Below are 17,462 nucleotides of genomic sequence, written 5' to 3'. Positions count from 1 at the left end.
CATATACATATACAGGCACGCGCACACACACACACACACACACACACACACAGGAAGTACGGTATGCTTTTTACCCTATTGTATAACATCCTTTTTCACTTGAGTATATAATAAATACTTTCTTGATGGTCTTAAAGTTAACATTTTTATGGACCTGAAATTATTTCTACACCATAAAGTTTAATGGCTGCACAGTTTTCAATTGTATGGATATACCATGATTTAGTTAAATAATGGCTATTCATAGGACAAAAGAAGTAATTCTTTCTAATTATATGTTACATATTTAAGTAATTACATCCAGTAATAATTTTATTTTATCTTCTAAATCTCTATTATATTTTTAGAAATCTGTAATGCATATCCTGTGTCTAAAACTTTGGCCTTATCTTTGATTATTTCCTAGTATAGAAATAAAACTTCTGAGTGGGTATATTTGAAAGGCCAAATTATATTTCAGATACACTGTTTTTTCACAGAATGAGAGGAAATATTTGCAAATTATACGTCTCATAAGAGATTTGTATCTAGAACATATAAAGAAATTTTATAAGTCAATAATAAACAGTCAAATAACCCAACTAAAAATAAGCTAAGGCTCTGAATAGATATTTCTCCATAGAAGATGGTCAACAAATGGTCACAAGTACATGAACATATGCCTAACATCATTAGCCTGAGGGAAATGTAAACCAAAACCACAAAGAGATGCCACTTCACACCCAGTAGGTTGGCTGGAATCAAAGAGTTGGATAATAATAAGTGTTGACAAGGACATGGAGAAATTGGAACACTCATACACTGCTAGTGGGAATGCAAAAAGGTACGTCCACTTTGAAATATAGTTTGGTGGTTCCTCAAGTATTTAAACATCAGGTCACTATATGACCCAGCAATTCTACTCCTAGGCATATACTCAGGAGAAAAGAAAGCATATGTTCACACAGAAACTTACATGCAAATGTTCATAGATAGCAGCATTATTCCTAACAGCCCCCAAGTGGAAATAACCCAAATGTTCATCATGGTGAATGGACAAACAGAATACGGTCTATCCACACTATACAATATTATTTGGCAATACAAAGAAATGAAGTCCTGATACATGTTCATACATGTTAAAACATGGATGAACTTTGAAAAGATTATGCTAAGTGAGAGAAACCAGTCACAAAAGACCACATGTTGTATGATTCCATTTATATGAAGTGTCCAGAATAGACAAATCTATAGAGATAGAAAGTAGATTAGTGGTTGCCTAGGGCTGAAGGTATTGGGGAAAATGCAGACGGACTGCTAATAGGTACAGGGTTTCTCTTTGGAGTCATGAAAATGTTCTAAAATTGACTGTGGTGATGATTGCAGCACTCTGAATATACTAAAAACCATGGTGTTGCATACTTCAGAAAAAACAAAAAGTTATGAATGAGGAGAAAAAACAGTTTTAAGTTAGATCACTACTGAGGAGAACATAAATATTTTTACGTGGTCTTAATAGACCACTTATTTATTTTAATAAATAAACCAACCAATGAAAAGCTTGAATGTGCAGTATTATTTATCAATCACTCTCTGATAAATAGTAATAGGTAATATTGTTGGGTGCTTGTTATGTGCTGGGCACTCTTCTAAAGGTTTTCATGTATTATCTCATTTCACACCTACCGGAATCTGATGAGGCAGATGCTATTACCATCCCCATTTTTCAGATGAGGAAACTGAGGCAGAGAGGATAAGTAACTCGCTCAGGCTCACGGAGCTGATGAAGGCAGAGCCGAGATGCAAGCTCAGACCTTCTGTGGCAGAAACACAGACGTTCTGTTTACACAGACCCCACTTTACACTGCTTCTTGTCAAGTGGCAGAATCTCGTGCTCCCAGGAGACACTAGGGGATAAATTATATCACAGGGTGTTCTCCACGGGCCAGCACTTCTCTCACCCAAGATTTATCCCCATGTCCCTGTCTGTAATTGAACAGTGACAGCAGTGTCTTTGTTGCTTTCTTGGCACTTTTTTGCTGTAAGGGGACACATGCTCCCTCTGCACTGGAGTCACCTCCTGCCAGATAATCACTGTTCTAGCTAGGCCCATTGTGGGAAGTAGAAACTCAGATCAAGGCCTCTAATGTGGGACCAGGCCTGAGAGAGGGGACTTGTTTAAAGAAAAGTTGAGTCCTGCTGTAAGTGCAGAGGATAAACCTTGAGGAGTCTCACCCAGAACAACACCCCTGAAGAGCCACCACAATGGGGATGTCCCTCTCTCTCTCCTCTCTAGGCCCCTCTTCAAGTTGTGGCGGCTTCTTATCCAGTGCCAGTGGGACATTTTCCAGCCCATCCTACCCTGGATACTACCCCAACAATGCCAACTGTGTCTGGGAAATACAAGTGAACTCCAGCTACCTCATTAACCTGGGCTTCAACAGTCTGCAGTAAGTAACACCCAGGCCACCTGGAAAAGGATGTGTCCTCCATGGAACACCTTGTGGGTTTGGCTTGTGTTCTAGGTTGTGAGGCTTTTCACTCTCACGTGCTATAGACTATATTTCAGGTTGCTCTGTTCCCTACCAGGAAGCATCAGGCAATATTGGGAAGTCCTTTGATCTGATTGAGGAAGAGCAAGAAGAAAATCTTAGATTCAAGGGCATCATTCATGAAGTCCAAAATATCTATAAAATATATAAGCAACAGGAATTCTGTTGTTGACATGAATCTATTTTTCCATACAGGTTGGAGATGCACAGTAGTTGCAGGTTTGATTATGTTGAAATCTTTGATGGGTCATTGAGCAGCAATGTTTCGCTGAGGAAAATTTGTAATTACACCAGGGATATATTCACCTCTTCTTACAACCGAATGACTATTCGATTTCGAAGTGATGTCAGTATCCAAAACACTGGCTTTTCCGCTTGGTATAACTCCTTTCCAAGAGGTGAGTGCAAGACATAGAGAACAGACTTGTGGTTGCCAAGGGGAAGGGCTTGTGGGGAAGGGATGGATTGGGAGTTTGGGGTTAGCAGATGCAAACTACTATATATAGGGTGGATAAACAACAAGGTCCTACTGTATAGCACAGGGAACTATATTCAATATCCTGTGATAAACCGTAATAGAAAAGAATATACGTATGTATAACTGAGTCACTTTGCTGTATAGCAGAAATTAACACAACATTGTAAATCAACTATATTTCAATAAAATAAGTTTTAAAAAAGACATGAGTGCAAACTAGACCTGACCTCTGAGGCTCCGTGGATTCCTGCAGCCCCCTCTTCTACGTGCATCATGGTGTATTCAAAGAAGGGCTTCAGTGATGCTTTGCTCATCGTCCTTGTCTCACAGCTGACCATGGTAATCCAAGGCAGCAAGGTGTGGAGAATAGGTGACACACCCTGGCCTTGGGTTTGCCACCACCAACACCCTGGGCACCTGATAACTCACCTTACTGAGCCAACACCTTCCCATCTGGAGGGTGAGGGGGGCTGAGCTCTGTGATGTCTGGAGCCCTTTCCAAGTCGATCACGTAGCTGTCTGTACCCTGATCAGTGCCACTGGGTGACTCTGGGGATTTGGAAAGGACAGTGGGTTATCTGGCCTTTGGCTTTTGTTGGGGGATGTGGCCATCACCTTTTATGTCATGTGTCTTTCAGACGCCAGCTTGAGATTGGTCGATTGGAACTCCTCCCATCCTGCATGTGCCGGGCGTGTGGAAATTTACCACGGTGGCCAGTGGGGAACAGTGTGTGATGACAACTGGGGCATTCAGGATGCCCAGGTGGTGTGCAGACAGCTGGGGTGTGGCTATGCAGTATCAGCCCCAGGAAACGCCTATTTTGGCTCCGGCTCTGGCCCCATCACCTTGGATGACGTGGAGTGCTCAGGGGTGGAATCTAACCTCTGGCAGTGCCGGAACCGAGGCTGGTTCTCCCATAACTGTGCCCACCGCGAAGACGCTGGGGTCATTTGCACAGGTATTGCGTGATGTCATTCGCGGAAGGCCCATGTCACCTCTGACCTGCTACAAGTGGAAGCTGGAGGCCGGTGGCTGATGGTCTGTGGCTCAGTTCATGGGGAGGGGGCAGGCAGGAGCTTGTCAGTTTGTCCCCTTGGCCTGTCCACTCCAGGAGACCTTGCAGGGGCCACTTGATCTCTGGTAGGCCTGGGGTCCTTGTACAGAACACACAGCTGGTGTCCAGTTTATTCTTACTCTCCCATTTGCTTTATGACCTTTAGCAATGAGTTAACCTCGAAGCTTCATCTTCCTCCTTTATTAAGGGGATGTGATCATGGTAGAACCTGCTTCCAATGGTGATTAGAGAATTAAAGGGATAATGCATGTAAATCCTTAGAACAGCTCTGGTCAAGTAGGAAGTGATGGTGTTATGACCTTGGCTGTGAAGCTGATGACCCCCAAGTAACGATGGATCTGGGGGAGCAGCTGTGGAAACCCACTTAGGCCTCCTCCTAGTGTCACAGACCTCCCCAGCAGTAGACCCTAGGTGCACTCACTGATTTCCAGCCACACTTCAGTGACCCATACTTTCTTTCTATCCCTTTTTAGGAACCTATACAACCACACCTGGTAAGTACCCGCGGTTTCATCTCACCACCCAGCTGCCCCCTCTCTGCTGCTGGTCCCCGAGCTGCAGTCATGGTGCTCACTCTCCAAAGAGTTTGCCTCTCCTGCTGCTTCTGGCACGTGGCATCGCCTGCAGCTGATGTCCCAACCCCAAGAGGGCTGAGCCTCTCTCTAGGCTCTTCTTTGTCCTTTAGTAGCCTGGCCAGCCTAAGATTCGGATCTCTGGTCAGTCCCTAGGCGAGACTGCCCCCCCTCCCCCGTGTAGATCCCACCCCTCCCCTTGGACACTAGCCCCTGGGCAGTGCTGGCTGGCTGGAGCCTGCTTCACCTCTGAGCTCGGTGTGTAATCAGCAAGAGCTCCTGACTGGCTGCTCTTGAGCTGCTGCTCAACACTCCCCCTCCCCCCCACCTCCCCGAGATCTTTCCTCTGCGTCCCCACCCTCCCCTCCTCACCACCTGGCTTCCTGCAGCAGCAGCAGCTTCAGGCTGGCCCTCCCCTCTGATCCATTCTCTGCAGTGCAGCTAGGGGCATCTTTACAAGATGCCAAGGTCAGTCCCAACCTTGGGGACTGATTCCTCAGGGCCTTCTGGTCACAGATCCTCACTGCTCAGGACAACCTCTGGGGCGCTGCACAATTCTCTCCTGTTGTCTGCTTAGTTCCCGCCATCCCTCCTGTCCCTGCTGCATGCACGCTGAGGTTCCCCAAATGTGCCAGGTACACCTAGTTTCCTTCGCACACACTGTTCTCTCTGCCTGGAACACCCTTTCTCCCTTTTTGCCTCGCCTCCCTGATTATCCACCCACCCTTTCCCTGCTCAGTCTGGGTCAGGAGCCAAAGCTCCAGGCTCCCACCGCCTCCTGCGCTTTGCTCCACCACAGTCCCAGCCCATGACGCTGGGATTGGCTCTTTTCCATCCTCTCCTCCAGGCTGTGTGGTCCCTGAGGGCAAGGCCTGTATCCAGCATTCACTGTGAACCCAGGGTTGGCACATTTCCAGGCACAGAGCCAGCAAGGACTCAACAGTTGTGTCAAGGGTACCGGGAAACTGATCATTATGTTTTCTCTTTGTCAACAGATCCTGTTTACAACCTCACCCGCCCAGCCAGTAAGTTCTGAGCTCCCTGACAGGTCCCCTTTCCCTTCTCCTCGGTGACAGTGACACTGGGGAGGGACGAGGAGATGGTTACCCTGAGTCCAGCCTCTGTGGAGGGGCACCCCACTGACCATCAGTGCGTAGTTTGGGTCTAGGCACCTCCTGGTGGGTTTCTGTCTTGGGATTTGTTTAAAAACTCTCCCCCAGGTGACTGTGCAGTGTGCACTGTAGGTCATCAGTGTTTCCATTTTATCCCAACAGCAAATTATACCTGCGGAGGCTTCCTGTCCCAATCTTCAGGGAGCTTCTTCAGCCCATTCTACCCTGGGAACTATCCGAACAACGCCAAGTGTGTGTGGGACATTGAAGTTCAAAACAACTACCGTGTGACTGTGGTCTTCAGAGATGTCCAGTAAGTGTGTGTGAGGGACCTTGCAGACACTGTAGAAGGGGATAAATGGCACCTAGCACTTCAGGAGAGGTGTTGGCCCCGTTGACATTTTTTCTTATGGGTTCCATTTTCGACTGAGCACAGAGGTAGCACCAGGACCAGAGCCCTGGTTTCAGGTTGCACCTATGTCACTAATTTCCTGTGTGACCACGGGAAATCATTTAATTCACCTTAGCCTCAAGAGAGGAGAATAAAATAACTGCTGTCCTACCCTTGCTGGTTACTGGGAGGGTCACAAGAGAGAAATATATGAAAATACTTGGACAATGTTATCCAGTGGGAGGGATTATAGTTAGGAGTACTAATAATTATTATTATTACAATAATTATTATAATAGTAATAATAATAATAACAATAATAATTGTTAGGAGTAATAATAAGAAGAATCCTATTAACAACCACACCAGTTTCTCTGAACCCTTTTCGCTCTACTCCCTCCTTTTTTTGGGTGAGTTTCAGGCAGAGGAGGAGAAATCCCTGCAGCAGAGGTTAGGTTATCTGTTCCTCATCCAATGAAGAGTGGGAATCCTTGTTTTAAGTGGAGGAGACTTCATCAGCACGACAGTGATACATGATTGGTTCAAGGAGGGGGGTGACCACAGCGAGTCACCAGTAGTTTCTAGAGTCCTGGGAAGGGGGTACCATAATTTCTCCTCTAACAGCCACCACTGAACAAAGTAGTTTTCTCTCTTGATTCCTGGTTGCAGTGGCCTTGGGAGTCTCTGCCTTGGAAATTTGTGTGGGGTTTTGTGAAAGGTACAATATTATTTTAATCTCTTCATCGTTACAATTCGTACTGGATTGTGGGGACTGTATGAAATCCTTTGGAGAAAGGTTGAACGTGACTGGTTCTGAGTCAGCATCTTAATAACAATGACCACCATTTGTGACATTTTATGAAGCACTTTTCCATATATTAACATTGTTTGAGCCTCACAACGGCTTTCTTCAGTATACATGGGTAGGGAGATTTCACCTTCGTAAATAAGAAACCTGAGCTGCAGAGAGGCTATTTGACTTGCCCAGTATTTTTTTGTTCAATTATTTGTTTCTCTCCCTATGAATTCATGGATTTTAAAAAATTCTATGGGAAACTGGGGTTTTTTTGATCAAAGAAAAAGTCTAAGGTAGGATGTGATCCTTTCTCACGTGATGCAAAAGGCTGTCAGGAGAGGGGCTGTAGATCTCATATGTGTGACCCCAAAAGGCAGGGCTAGAACCATGTATGGAGGTCATGGGAAGATGAATCTCCGCCCGATTTAAGAAAGTCTCACAAACTGGTGGTTACCAGTAGGGAGAGGGATTGGAGGAGGGACAGTACAGGGGGAGGGGATTAAGAGGTAGAAACTGTTATGTATAAAATAAGCTACAAGGATACATTGTATCAATACAACGCAGGGAACATAGCCAATATTTTATAATAACTAGAAATGGAGTATAACCTTTAAACATTGTGAATCACTACATTGTACACCCGTAACTTGTATAATATTGTACATCAACTATACTTCAATAAAAAAAGGAAATCTATTACTTTCAATTAATTTTGTCAGAGTTTCTGGCTTAGAGGTGTGATGCCTCTCACGGAGATCTGACCCCCTGCATCAAATCCTGGTTAAAAGTGAAGCCAGAACTGTGTGTTGTGTCTCTGCAGGCTTGAAGGCGGCTGTAACTACGATTATATTGAAGTGTTTGACGGCCCTTACCACAGTTCCCCTCTGCTCGCCCGGGTTTGTGATGGGACAAGGGGCTCCTTCACCTCGTCGTCCAACTTCATGTCCATTCGCTTCATCAGCGATGGCAGCGTCACGAAGAGAGGGTTCCAGGCTGAATACTACTCCAAATTTTTCAATGGGAGCACAAGTAAGTCCCCGTCCGTCTGGGTGGGGCCCCTCAGAGTGACTTCTGCTGCTCAGCCTTCCCATGGCTGTGAAATGAGAAATGATGGCCGCCTTTTCAGGTCACCAAGGCTCTATCTGGTGCAGAAAGGGGCCAAGAGCAGTGGGTCTTGGGACTTTGGCTCCCAGACATGGCCGATGGGTGGTGCGTTGGCCTTTCCGTGGTCAGCAGAGATGAAGTAGAAGGGCAAGGTGATGCCTTCAACAGATAGTGAGATGTCAGTGCCAAGGGCAGAGGGGATCACCTGGCTTGAGGCCTTGTGGCCTTCCCAGCGTGTGGGACACTGTGACCTTGTCCTGAGACCTAGCACATTCGGCTGCTGCCTGAAGATGATCTGAGCTGGTCACTCAGCCACGTCCAGCAGAGGCTGATGGCCACGGTTTGAGCTGTTAAGTGGACTGATGTACAGATTGGCCAGGGGCCGGGCGAGGTGAGGTACTGGCTCCCTTTGAGGTCAGGATTTTAAGCACCGACCTGCCCCTTAGCTAAAGGACCTATGTTTAGGTCCATAGCTAAGGATGTTGATTTTCCGACATCCTCGCAATTCAACCCGAGCGTTACTTTACTATATGGATAAGCGGCAACTTGGCAAAACATGTTGCTTGTTTCCCACCCTGCCTTCGCTTCTCCATCAGAGGAATCCTAGCCCCTGTGCCCTCGAGGGGTCTCACGAGAGTAAAACTGACTTGAGCCCCAGGGCACCTGGTGTGGTGGTGAGCCGTGTCTGCAGGCAGACCATCTGCCAGCCATCTCAATCTCTGCACCTTTCTGTGGGCTTGGGGGGGGCGCTGACACTGACCGCACTGTCTACCCTCGGCCCCCAGAGCTGCTTTGCCTGCAGAATCACATGCAAGCCAGCGTGAGCGTGGGCTACCTCCTGTCCCTGGGCTACTCTGCCAGAGACCTTGTCATTCCCGGCTGGAACAGGAACTACCAGTGTCAGCCCCAGATTTCTTCGAGCCAGGTGACCTTCACAGTTCCCTACTCCGGCTGTGGCACCATCCAGCAGGTAAGCCTGGAGCTTCTCCCTCTCCCTCCTGCTGAGCCAGCTTTCTTACAGTGCCCTGTGCTGTGCTTTGTGAATTCCAGGGACCCAGAAAACATGAGTATGGTATATCCAGAACATAATCGGGCTGAAGATATAAATCCGTCCCTTGGTGCCATGACGTAGCTGCAGCCATGTCCAAATAGAAGGAAGGAAAGTCAGTGGGGAGGAGGTTTTCCCACATTATCCACCAGAGAGGGTGCCTGGCAGGCTGCTATCACTTCGGCAAGAGCGATAGCAGCTCCCAGGGGCAGCTCCAGGTTCTGAAGGGCCTGGAGCTTCTACAGGTTGGTGTTGGGGTGAGCGAGAGAGGCAGGTGCCTCATTCATGGAAAGAATGCAAGCATATCTTAGTTTTAGAAATCTTACAAAAACACATGGCTGTGCCAGTGCATTGCTGAGCCCCGGAAGAGCCTGAGCAGGGGGGCCCTGAAGCTTAAGTTTCATTAGCTTCACAGTAAATTGGCCTCTGCAGCTATCATTTGTTGAGCTGTCTCCACCTGGGGTGACCAGTTGTCTCGGTTGACCTGGGACTTTGCAGATTTTAGCATGGAGAAGTCTCATGTCCCAGGAAACTCCTTAATCCTGTCACCCTACAAGTGGCAGACACTGAGATTAGTCTGTGTCAAACTCCCCCAAATCCCCACCAAGATGATGCAAGTCTCCCCTCATTGTCATCCTACTTGAAAAACAGGGAGACTGGGCTTTGAGGCGTCAAGCAGGTTGCTTAAAGCTACTTAGCCAGGAAGCGGTAGGGCCAACGCCAGACTCTGAGAATCTCAAAAATGTGGCACTGAGTGAAAGAAGCCAGGCATGCAAGATTACCCACCCTGTGATGTCATTTCTATGAAATTTGTGTACGATAGTGAGCCGACCTGGCGGGAGGGGACTGCCTGCAAAGGGGCAGGATGGAGCTGTTTGAATTAATGAGAGTGTTGAGTCTTTTACTGTCAAACCCCACCGAATGGTAAACTTAGAGTCGTTGCATTTAACTTTATGTAAATTCATTTTAAATTCTGCACTCTAAGTTCTGAATTTTTGGCTGACACCTAAGTAATCACTTCAAGATTTTGTCTGTCAGGGAACAGACACAGCACAAATACTTTTATTAGGTTTAGGACCGCAGTAAATATACAGCACAAAATGCTCAAATACGTACAATGTGTGTGACACACGCGATCAGAGGCTTTGCCCGTCACCAAAGACGTACCGTACATTTGCCGCGTGCCAAGCTAGGTGCTATGAGGGTGCTGTTCATTATCTGGCAAGGTCACAAGGAACCGTGAGAGAGGGAGGGGACACTCGTTTAGCTAACCAGATGGGCCTGTCAGCCACAGGTGGGTGCCCGGGCCCGAGGGTCTGCAGTTGCCACTGTGGCCCCCCAGCTCCCATTGGACAGTCCCTACAGACACCAGATCTCCTTCTGATAGGAGCTGACTGGGTCGGGGAGGCTTATATGCAGAGAAGGGTACAGATGAGTCACGCCCTGCAAACGTTCTAGTGGACCTGGAGTTTACATTTCGCCCTGTCAACCAGTCGTGTTGGATTCTGGTTTGTCCTGAGTTCAGTCAGTGGGAATCAGTCTACCAAAGGTGACCACCCCTCCCAGTTCCAAATATGCAGCCTGGAGCCTCTGACATCTGAGCCATCCTATCTGTGTCCCTTCATCTCCAATAGGAGCTGCCAAAGCCACGGGCCAGCCCTGGTCCTCTACTCTGGCTGGTGGCGGGCAGCACAGGCTACATTCTGATTCCTCTGCTTATTTAAATACCTGTTTCCCCTAGCAAACCGTGCCTCCAGGGCAGGCCGATGTTTCATTCACCTTTGCAACTGCCAGTGCCCCTGGCGTGGAGCCGAAGCCTTTATAATCAGATTATTAAGGGCTAGTATGCGTGCCAGGCACTGAACTAAGAGTTCCACAAGACTTTCAAAATTCTCGAGACAACTTCTATTCCCATTTAATTGTGAGGAAACAGAAGCTTGCAGAGGTTAAGCCACTTGCCCAAGGCCACATGATCACGAACTGTGGAGCCGGGATTCAAAGGCAGGACGGTGTGATCCGTAGCTGGGACTTTCTGCATCTCCTCCAGGTGCCCCGTTTAGTGGGTGTCTGACAAACGTTGGCTCGTGTGTCTGAATAGGCGAGGTCTCCCCACCACAGGAGTGGGATGCCAGGCGGAAGAGGCCGAGTCTCTGTGGGATAGCCGTTGACACGTCTGCCAGACTCCCACTCCATCCCAAGTGCCTTGCACACTGAGCAGACGTCTAATAATGAATTTTAATTTAAAATCAGAACAGCTTCTGATGATCAAGAAATAAACCTGCACCCCACTTTCATTGTTTGGCGTGCATTCAGAATCTAGCTTGACCATGGAAACCACAGGCAAATGTGGATTCAAGAACACTTTCATGTGAATGTACAGAGTTCAATTGAAGGCACCTCAGCTTGTCTTTGAAGGAGTAACAAGGTGGCAACATTTACATGGTTTATTGCGATAACCACTGGCACTCCAATATAAAGCCCCCCCCCTTTTTTTAAGAAAATATAAAGGCAGAAAACACAGTGTACTTCCCATGAAGGAATGGAGGCGTAGAGCCCATCCTAGGCCCTTTGCCAGACATGAGTCCAAAGTGCAGGCTCTGGCGTCCCCTGCAGGCCAGAGCCTCCCTCTGACGGGAGAAAAGGGAAACCCATGGTCAGAGAGTAGGCAAGGGTCCCAGGGTGGCAAGACCACTTTAGATAGTTGTTAAACTTTCCTCTTTTCACATGTCTTTCTGGAAGGGACAAACTCAGAGCTGAATTTTGCAACTTCAGACATGAAGTGAAAGCCTCTCCAACACACGCTGCTCTAAAGAATAATTATATTTAGGTTGTACGAGCGCTGGCTTCAGAAGGGAACTTGTCTAATCTCCCAAATGGCCAGGAATGAACTTTTGCTCCTGACAGTGCATATGACTAAATGTCACTCAATGACAAACTTGCTATTCTTTTTTTTTTTTTTTTAAGAGTAAGGTTGTCTTACATTTTAGGGCTTCTATTGAGGCCACTGTGGTGTTATTTTTGTGCCTGTCCTTGCAGAGGCACCCACGGCTGGTGGGAACTCGTAGCAGGCAAGGACAAGTTTGCTTATGACCATCACAGCATGTGGGAGGGAAAGAGTGCGCCACGCCCAGTCTCCAACTGGAGATGCTGCTCTTGTGCTCACCTCACCTGCGGCCAGATGATCATGACCATGGGGCTTCCAGGGGCGCTTGCTCACCTGTGTCCTCTTGGCCATTTGGGCTGGTTGCTCCTGGCACCACCCTTCTTTCATCACAAGTACTTTTGCTGGACTTCTGTCCCCTGGACCTTTCCTCCATTCCATGGATCTTTATTGATGCTACTGATGCTATAGTTAACACTACACCAAGCCCTGGGAAGAGAGAGATGCTTAGACATCACCCTTTCCTTGAAATGCTTACAGACCACCAGGTGTGAGACTCTTGTCTCTGGAAAGGTCACTCTTATGAGACGTTAGGCACATCAAACAGCATAGAGACCAACATTCTTATGAATTTGCTGCTTCATGAAAGGCACAGCAGGAAATGGTCCTGTGGTTTGGGGAGTGGAGAAGCAAAGCATGACAGGAAGTGCTCCAGCATTGCCATGGCCCCCATTCCAACCCCCCCCCACACACACACACATACCACCACCTTGTTGTCCATATGAGCCTCTGGGGAATTTCCTGCCCCAGAGGTCAGAGACCTGCCGCAGCCATAACTCTGGATCTCTGTTGCTTCAGGCTCCGGCAGCTTCAGACACCAAACTGCAATAACTACTGACCCATCCAAACAGCACAGTGAAAACGAATCCCACTAGCCCCTCCCACGACTGCCTCCCCTGATTTCTCCCAGCAAGAGCGAGAATGAAATAGAACAAGCCAGAAGGGCCCTGAGCCATGGAGACCAAACTCTGCTTAGTCATACAGCAGGGGTAGGGGGTCATCTAGACGCCCCCATCTTTCCATAAGCAGCAGTTCCTGGGAGGCACCAACACACTGTGGTCCCCATCACGTGGCAGAGGAAAGGGGATGTGTGAAAGGAGGGAGTCTTGCTGGTGAAGTGTATCCATCCCAGGTAATGGTAGCCATGGTGATAGGCATGTGCCATCTCTGTGTGGTTCTGGGAGGGTTTTGAAATCTTGCAGTGTCACTTCAGTCTCATTCTCACCCAAACCAGCAACGAGATTCCCTTAGTAGATGACGTTTGCCTGACTCTGCTCGCCTGCCTGTCTCTCCCAGGTGGATAATGATACCATCACCTACTCCAACTTCCTCAAAGCAGCTGTTTCGAGTGGCATCATCAAGAGGAGGAAGGACCTCCTCATTCACATCAGCTGCAAAATGCTCCAGAACACCTGGGTTAACACGATGTACATTGCTAATGACACCCTCGAGATCAAGAACATACAATACAGCAATTTTGACGTGAACATTTCCTTTTATACATCCCCTTCATTCTTGTATCCCGTGACCAGCAGCCCATACTATGTGGACCTGAACCAGGATTTGTACCTTCAGGCTGAAATCCTCCATTCTAACGCCTCCCTGGCCTTATTTGTGGACACATGTGTGGCGTCACCAGATCCCAATGACTTTACATCTTTGACTTATGATCTCATCCGGAGTGGGTAAGGAGTGTCTTCATGGGGTGGACTTCAGCCTTTACCTGATAACTCACACACAACCAGCCCAGAGCGCAAGGGAGGCAGATTGGGCTCCCAGTAGCTCAAGCTTAACCAGCCAGGCTGTCCTCTCTGGGCATCTGGAGAACTGAGAGTGGCCATCAAGCAGGTTAGCTATAAAGTAAAATTAGACTAAGTGACTGAACTCCAGGCATGCCTTAATATTAAAAAGACATGCCTGTAGTGGGAAAACGTTGTTTTTGAAGCAGATGGAGGTTGAGATGCCAGCTCTGCCCCGTCCCAGCTGCATCACTCTGGACAGGCAATAGCACCTCTCTGAACCAGTTTCTGCAGCCATCAAATGAGCGTAGTGGAGCCCATATCACAGCCTGTTGGAAGGATTAAACAAGGAGGAGATGGGGTGCCGCACAAAGAGCATGCCCAGCAGGTGGTCCACAAGGAATGTTGTGAAGGCAGCAGGCGGTCCCCTGACCGCCACCCTCTGAGGAGGACGCCCAGCCCATGGGGTGGGTGGCATGAGGAAGGCAGCGCCTTGCTGAGAGCTGACGGTGACTCCTCTCCTCCTGCAGGTGTGTGAAGGATGAAACCTACCAATCCTACCAGCAGCCCTCACCCAACGTCCTCCGCTTCAAGTTCAGTTCCTTCCACTTCCTGAGCCGCTTCCCTTCCGTGTACCTGCAGTGCAAGATGGTCGTGTGCAGGGCGTACGATGCCTTGTCCCGCTGCAGCAGAGGCTGCATCGTGAGGGCCAAGAGGGGCGTGGGCTCCTACCAGGAGAAGGTGGATGTCGCCCTGGGACCCATCCTGCTGCAGGTCCCGCACGCTGAGAAGAGGAGCCTGGGTAGGTGGTCATCTTCCCACCCCGCCATCTGCCGGGGCCCAGGCCCGTGAACCACGGGGACTTGGGATGCTTCCGTGGGTGTCCCGTTTCCCCTCGAATAGGGCTCCTGTGCTACCGTGCGCGATATGAAGTGGAGCTAGACCTGGTTCTCACCTTCTTCCGAGAGCTTCTGGTCCGTGGGGGATGCACGTGTAGGGTTTGGTCAAGACAGTTCTAATGTGGGACACAGAACACCTGACACTTTTACCCTCTGGGTTCTGAATACCCAACCTCACACTCCTCATCTGTAAAACAAAAACGTTAATACTTACCTCTTAGGACTGTTGAGAGGGTTACACAAAACACTGTTAGTTCCACTGCTCTGGCCCCCTGCCTGGTATAAGTCACTGGCTGCAAAGAACGGTGATTTTGTTACTATCGTTATTGTCACCAATGTTAACATTAATCATCACGTTATTACTTATAATGATGATGACAAACTGTAGCCCTGGAGTAGTGCGATCAGGGTCTGGGCAGGGCCGTGTAGATCCAGGCAGGACTGGTTTATTCTCACGGCTCCCAGGGGTTGATCCTGGAAAAGCCATTTCATTTTCCCCATCTAGAACGGGGAGCAGGTTTCCCACTGTGCTGTTCTGGTGTGCGTGTGGGTGAGGAAATGTTTGCCGAGGGATTCCCATGATTTCTGGTCCAGGCCGGGCCAGGTCAACAAGTGTGGTGGCATTGGTGACAGGGGCAGATGTGGGGCAGCACTAGTCACAAATCCTCCAGCAGTCACAGGGCTTCACCCCACAGAGGATCTTTGACAGCTCGCTCCCCTCAGGGCCCAGATTCAGGCCCTCCCCTGGAAGTCTGGCTGCTTCCAGGCTCTTCCCTCCCATATTCAACATTCCAGGCATCTTTGGAAGACCTATTATGTGCCAGGAGACAGAGAACTAAATACATCAAAATCCTTGCCCTGAGGAGCTTCCATTCCAGCAGGAGGGGACACAGTGCAGTCATAAGTCACCTGCATGGTACCCACCATGGGGGCTGGAGCTACAAGAGAGAAGGAAGGCAGGGCAGGGGGAGAGGCAAAGGCGGCCGATGGGGACGCTGTTCATGTCTCTCCTTTTCCTTCTCTTCCCACCGACACTGCGGTAGCTTAAGGCCGGTGTCCCTCTTGCTAGGACCTTTGTACCCATTTCCCAAATGGGCTCAAATGCCCCAACTCACTCTCCTCCCATCCATCGGGAGCCTTCAGCCAGATATCTTATGCCAAAGCCCAGCTCTGACTTCCTGTTCACAAACCTTCTTTGCTCCTGTTGGCTGACAAGACACCGTGAAGTCTGCCAGGGCTGACACTCAGCTGCTCTTTGGGGTCTGACCTCAGTTTCCTGAAAGGCACTCTTTTCTCCCTTCTTTTCCCCGCCCACCAAACAGTTCTGATTGCCATCACCCTGCCCTGGGACCCCCATCCTTACTTCTCTCCCCTCTCCTTCACAGACCGGCCAGAGGTTGACCTGGAAGAGGAGGCCAGCGCCCAGGGGAGCTCCCACAGTGCCACCCTCCTTGCTGGGGTCTTCCTGGTCGTGCTCTTGGCCGTAGCCGCCTTCGCACTGGGGAGGGGCACCCGTGGTGCCCGTGGCCTGCCTCTGAGCTCTAGGATGTGAAGCAGGGGAACACACGCGATGCTCGGACGCAGGGCCCCACGCTCCGGAGCCCGTACGAGGAGGGGAGAAACCAGTGTCCAGAGCTTGGCAGCCAGAGCACCCAACTCTGGCCCAGACGCACAGTGGTGGGTGGAGGTGGGGGTGAGAAAGATGGGAGCAGGTTTTCCCAGAAACACAGACTTGGTGCCGGGACAAAACGTCAGGCAAGCAGGTGCTGGAACCTAAAATCCCACGTGAAGCGGTGAGCCGCACACTGGGAGCGGCAGCGCTTGTTGTAGATAGAATTTCTCTTCTGACTTTTTATGAACCAGCTTCTTTGGCCTGTAGTGTATAGCTTAGCCTTTTCTTATTATAGGACAAGCCAAATAAAGAACTTTTTTCAAAGCAAGTGTCGGTTTGGTCCCTGTTTCCAGTGCCACATCTAAGCACTGATCCCCTCATGTGAGGTAGACAGGTACCGTGGGCTCCCACAAGGATTGAGAAAGGCCACGGGGCCCTGCCCTGTCGTGGCCCTGGGGCGGAGGAGAGTGTGGAGTGAGCAGTGGACAGGTGGGGGTGAGACAGCTTCAGCGCATCCCCCACGCACAGCCCCTCGGGGTCTTCACGGGCAAGGCGGCTGTGACGGGCGGGCAGCCACGCCCACATCAACCTGCCCCCCCTCCCTGGACCCATTACAGCCTCTGTACGCAGGGCATGGGAGGCAAAGTTGGGCACATTCCCTTCTTGTACGTGTCCTTGACGGAGCAGGTAGTTGTAGGAGGGCTGAGGTTGGCCCGAGGGGCCTGGGGTAGTGTCGAGCTTGGGGTGTGGGCTGAGAGGGTGAAATGTCAGGAGATCATGGGGGAAACAGGACAGAAAACTCTCGACAGAGACCTGCGGTGACCCTTGACGTGTCCGCTCCCTCCCACATGGCCTCCTGTGAAGTGTGAAGTGTGGAGTAGACTTGGTGGAGGGTCAGGAAGTACAGGAAGTTGGAGCCTTTAACATCTGTGTGAAAGCATCTCCCACTAGGTTGACAGGGGACCTGCTTGACACCGCTGCATGCGGTTGGCCATCTGACCACTCAAACCTCTGTCCCCTGTCCTTTGGCCACTGGAGCCTCATTTATATCACCCTTGTTTGGGAGGGGACCACTCACCCTTATCTTCCTAGGACCTCCTTGGTTTGGCACTGCTGCCGCTTGTCCTGAGAACCCCCTCTGTTCCCCGACTAACCGGGAGGGT

The 17,462-nt window shown here is 49.5% G+C and overlaps 1 protein-coding gene across 1 annotated transcript in view; it reads left to right on the top strand.

Annotated features, from left to right (window-relative positions):
- The window catches only part of DMBT1 (deleted in malignant brain tumors 1), a 109,275-nt gene extending 92,648 nt beyond the window's left edge, over window positions 1-16,627 (top strand). Inside the window, exons 42-52 of the mRNA XM_082424981.1 lie at window positions 2,276-2,429; window positions 2,727-2,929; window positions 3,648-3,968; window positions 4,559-4,579; window positions 5,653-5,682; window positions 5,932-6,082; window positions 7,777-7,985; window positions 8,846-9,030; window positions 13,346-13,734; window positions 14,319-14,590; window positions 16,073-16,627. Coding sequence (XP_082281107.1) covers window positions 2,276-2,429; window positions 2,727-2,929; window positions 3,648-3,968; window positions 4,559-4,579; window positions 5,653-5,682; window positions 5,932-6,082; window positions 7,777-7,985; window positions 8,846-9,030; window positions 13,346-13,734; window positions 14,319-14,590; window positions 16,073-16,239 — 2,102 coding nt within the window. The 3' untranslated portion in view covers window positions 16,240-16,627. The remainder of the gene's footprint in view (window positions 1-2,275; window positions 2,430-2,726; window positions 2,930-3,647; window positions 3,969-4,558; window positions 4,580-5,652; window positions 5,683-5,931; window positions 6,083-7,776; window positions 7,986-8,845; window positions 9,031-13,345; window positions 13,735-14,318; window positions 14,591-16,072) is intronic.
- Window positions 16,628-17,462: the final 835 nt, after the last annotated feature.

The sequence above is a fragment of the Balaenoptera physalus genome, assembly GCF_965194825.1.
Source record: "Balaenoptera physalus genome assembly, chromosome: 14".
Taxonomy (NCBI): domain Eukaryota; kingdom Metazoa; phylum Chordata; class Mammalia; order Artiodactyla; family Balaenopteridae; genus Balaenoptera; species Balaenoptera physalus.
Note: the sequence above shows the minus strand (reverse complement) of the source record. Positions and strands in the feature narration are given on the sequence as shown.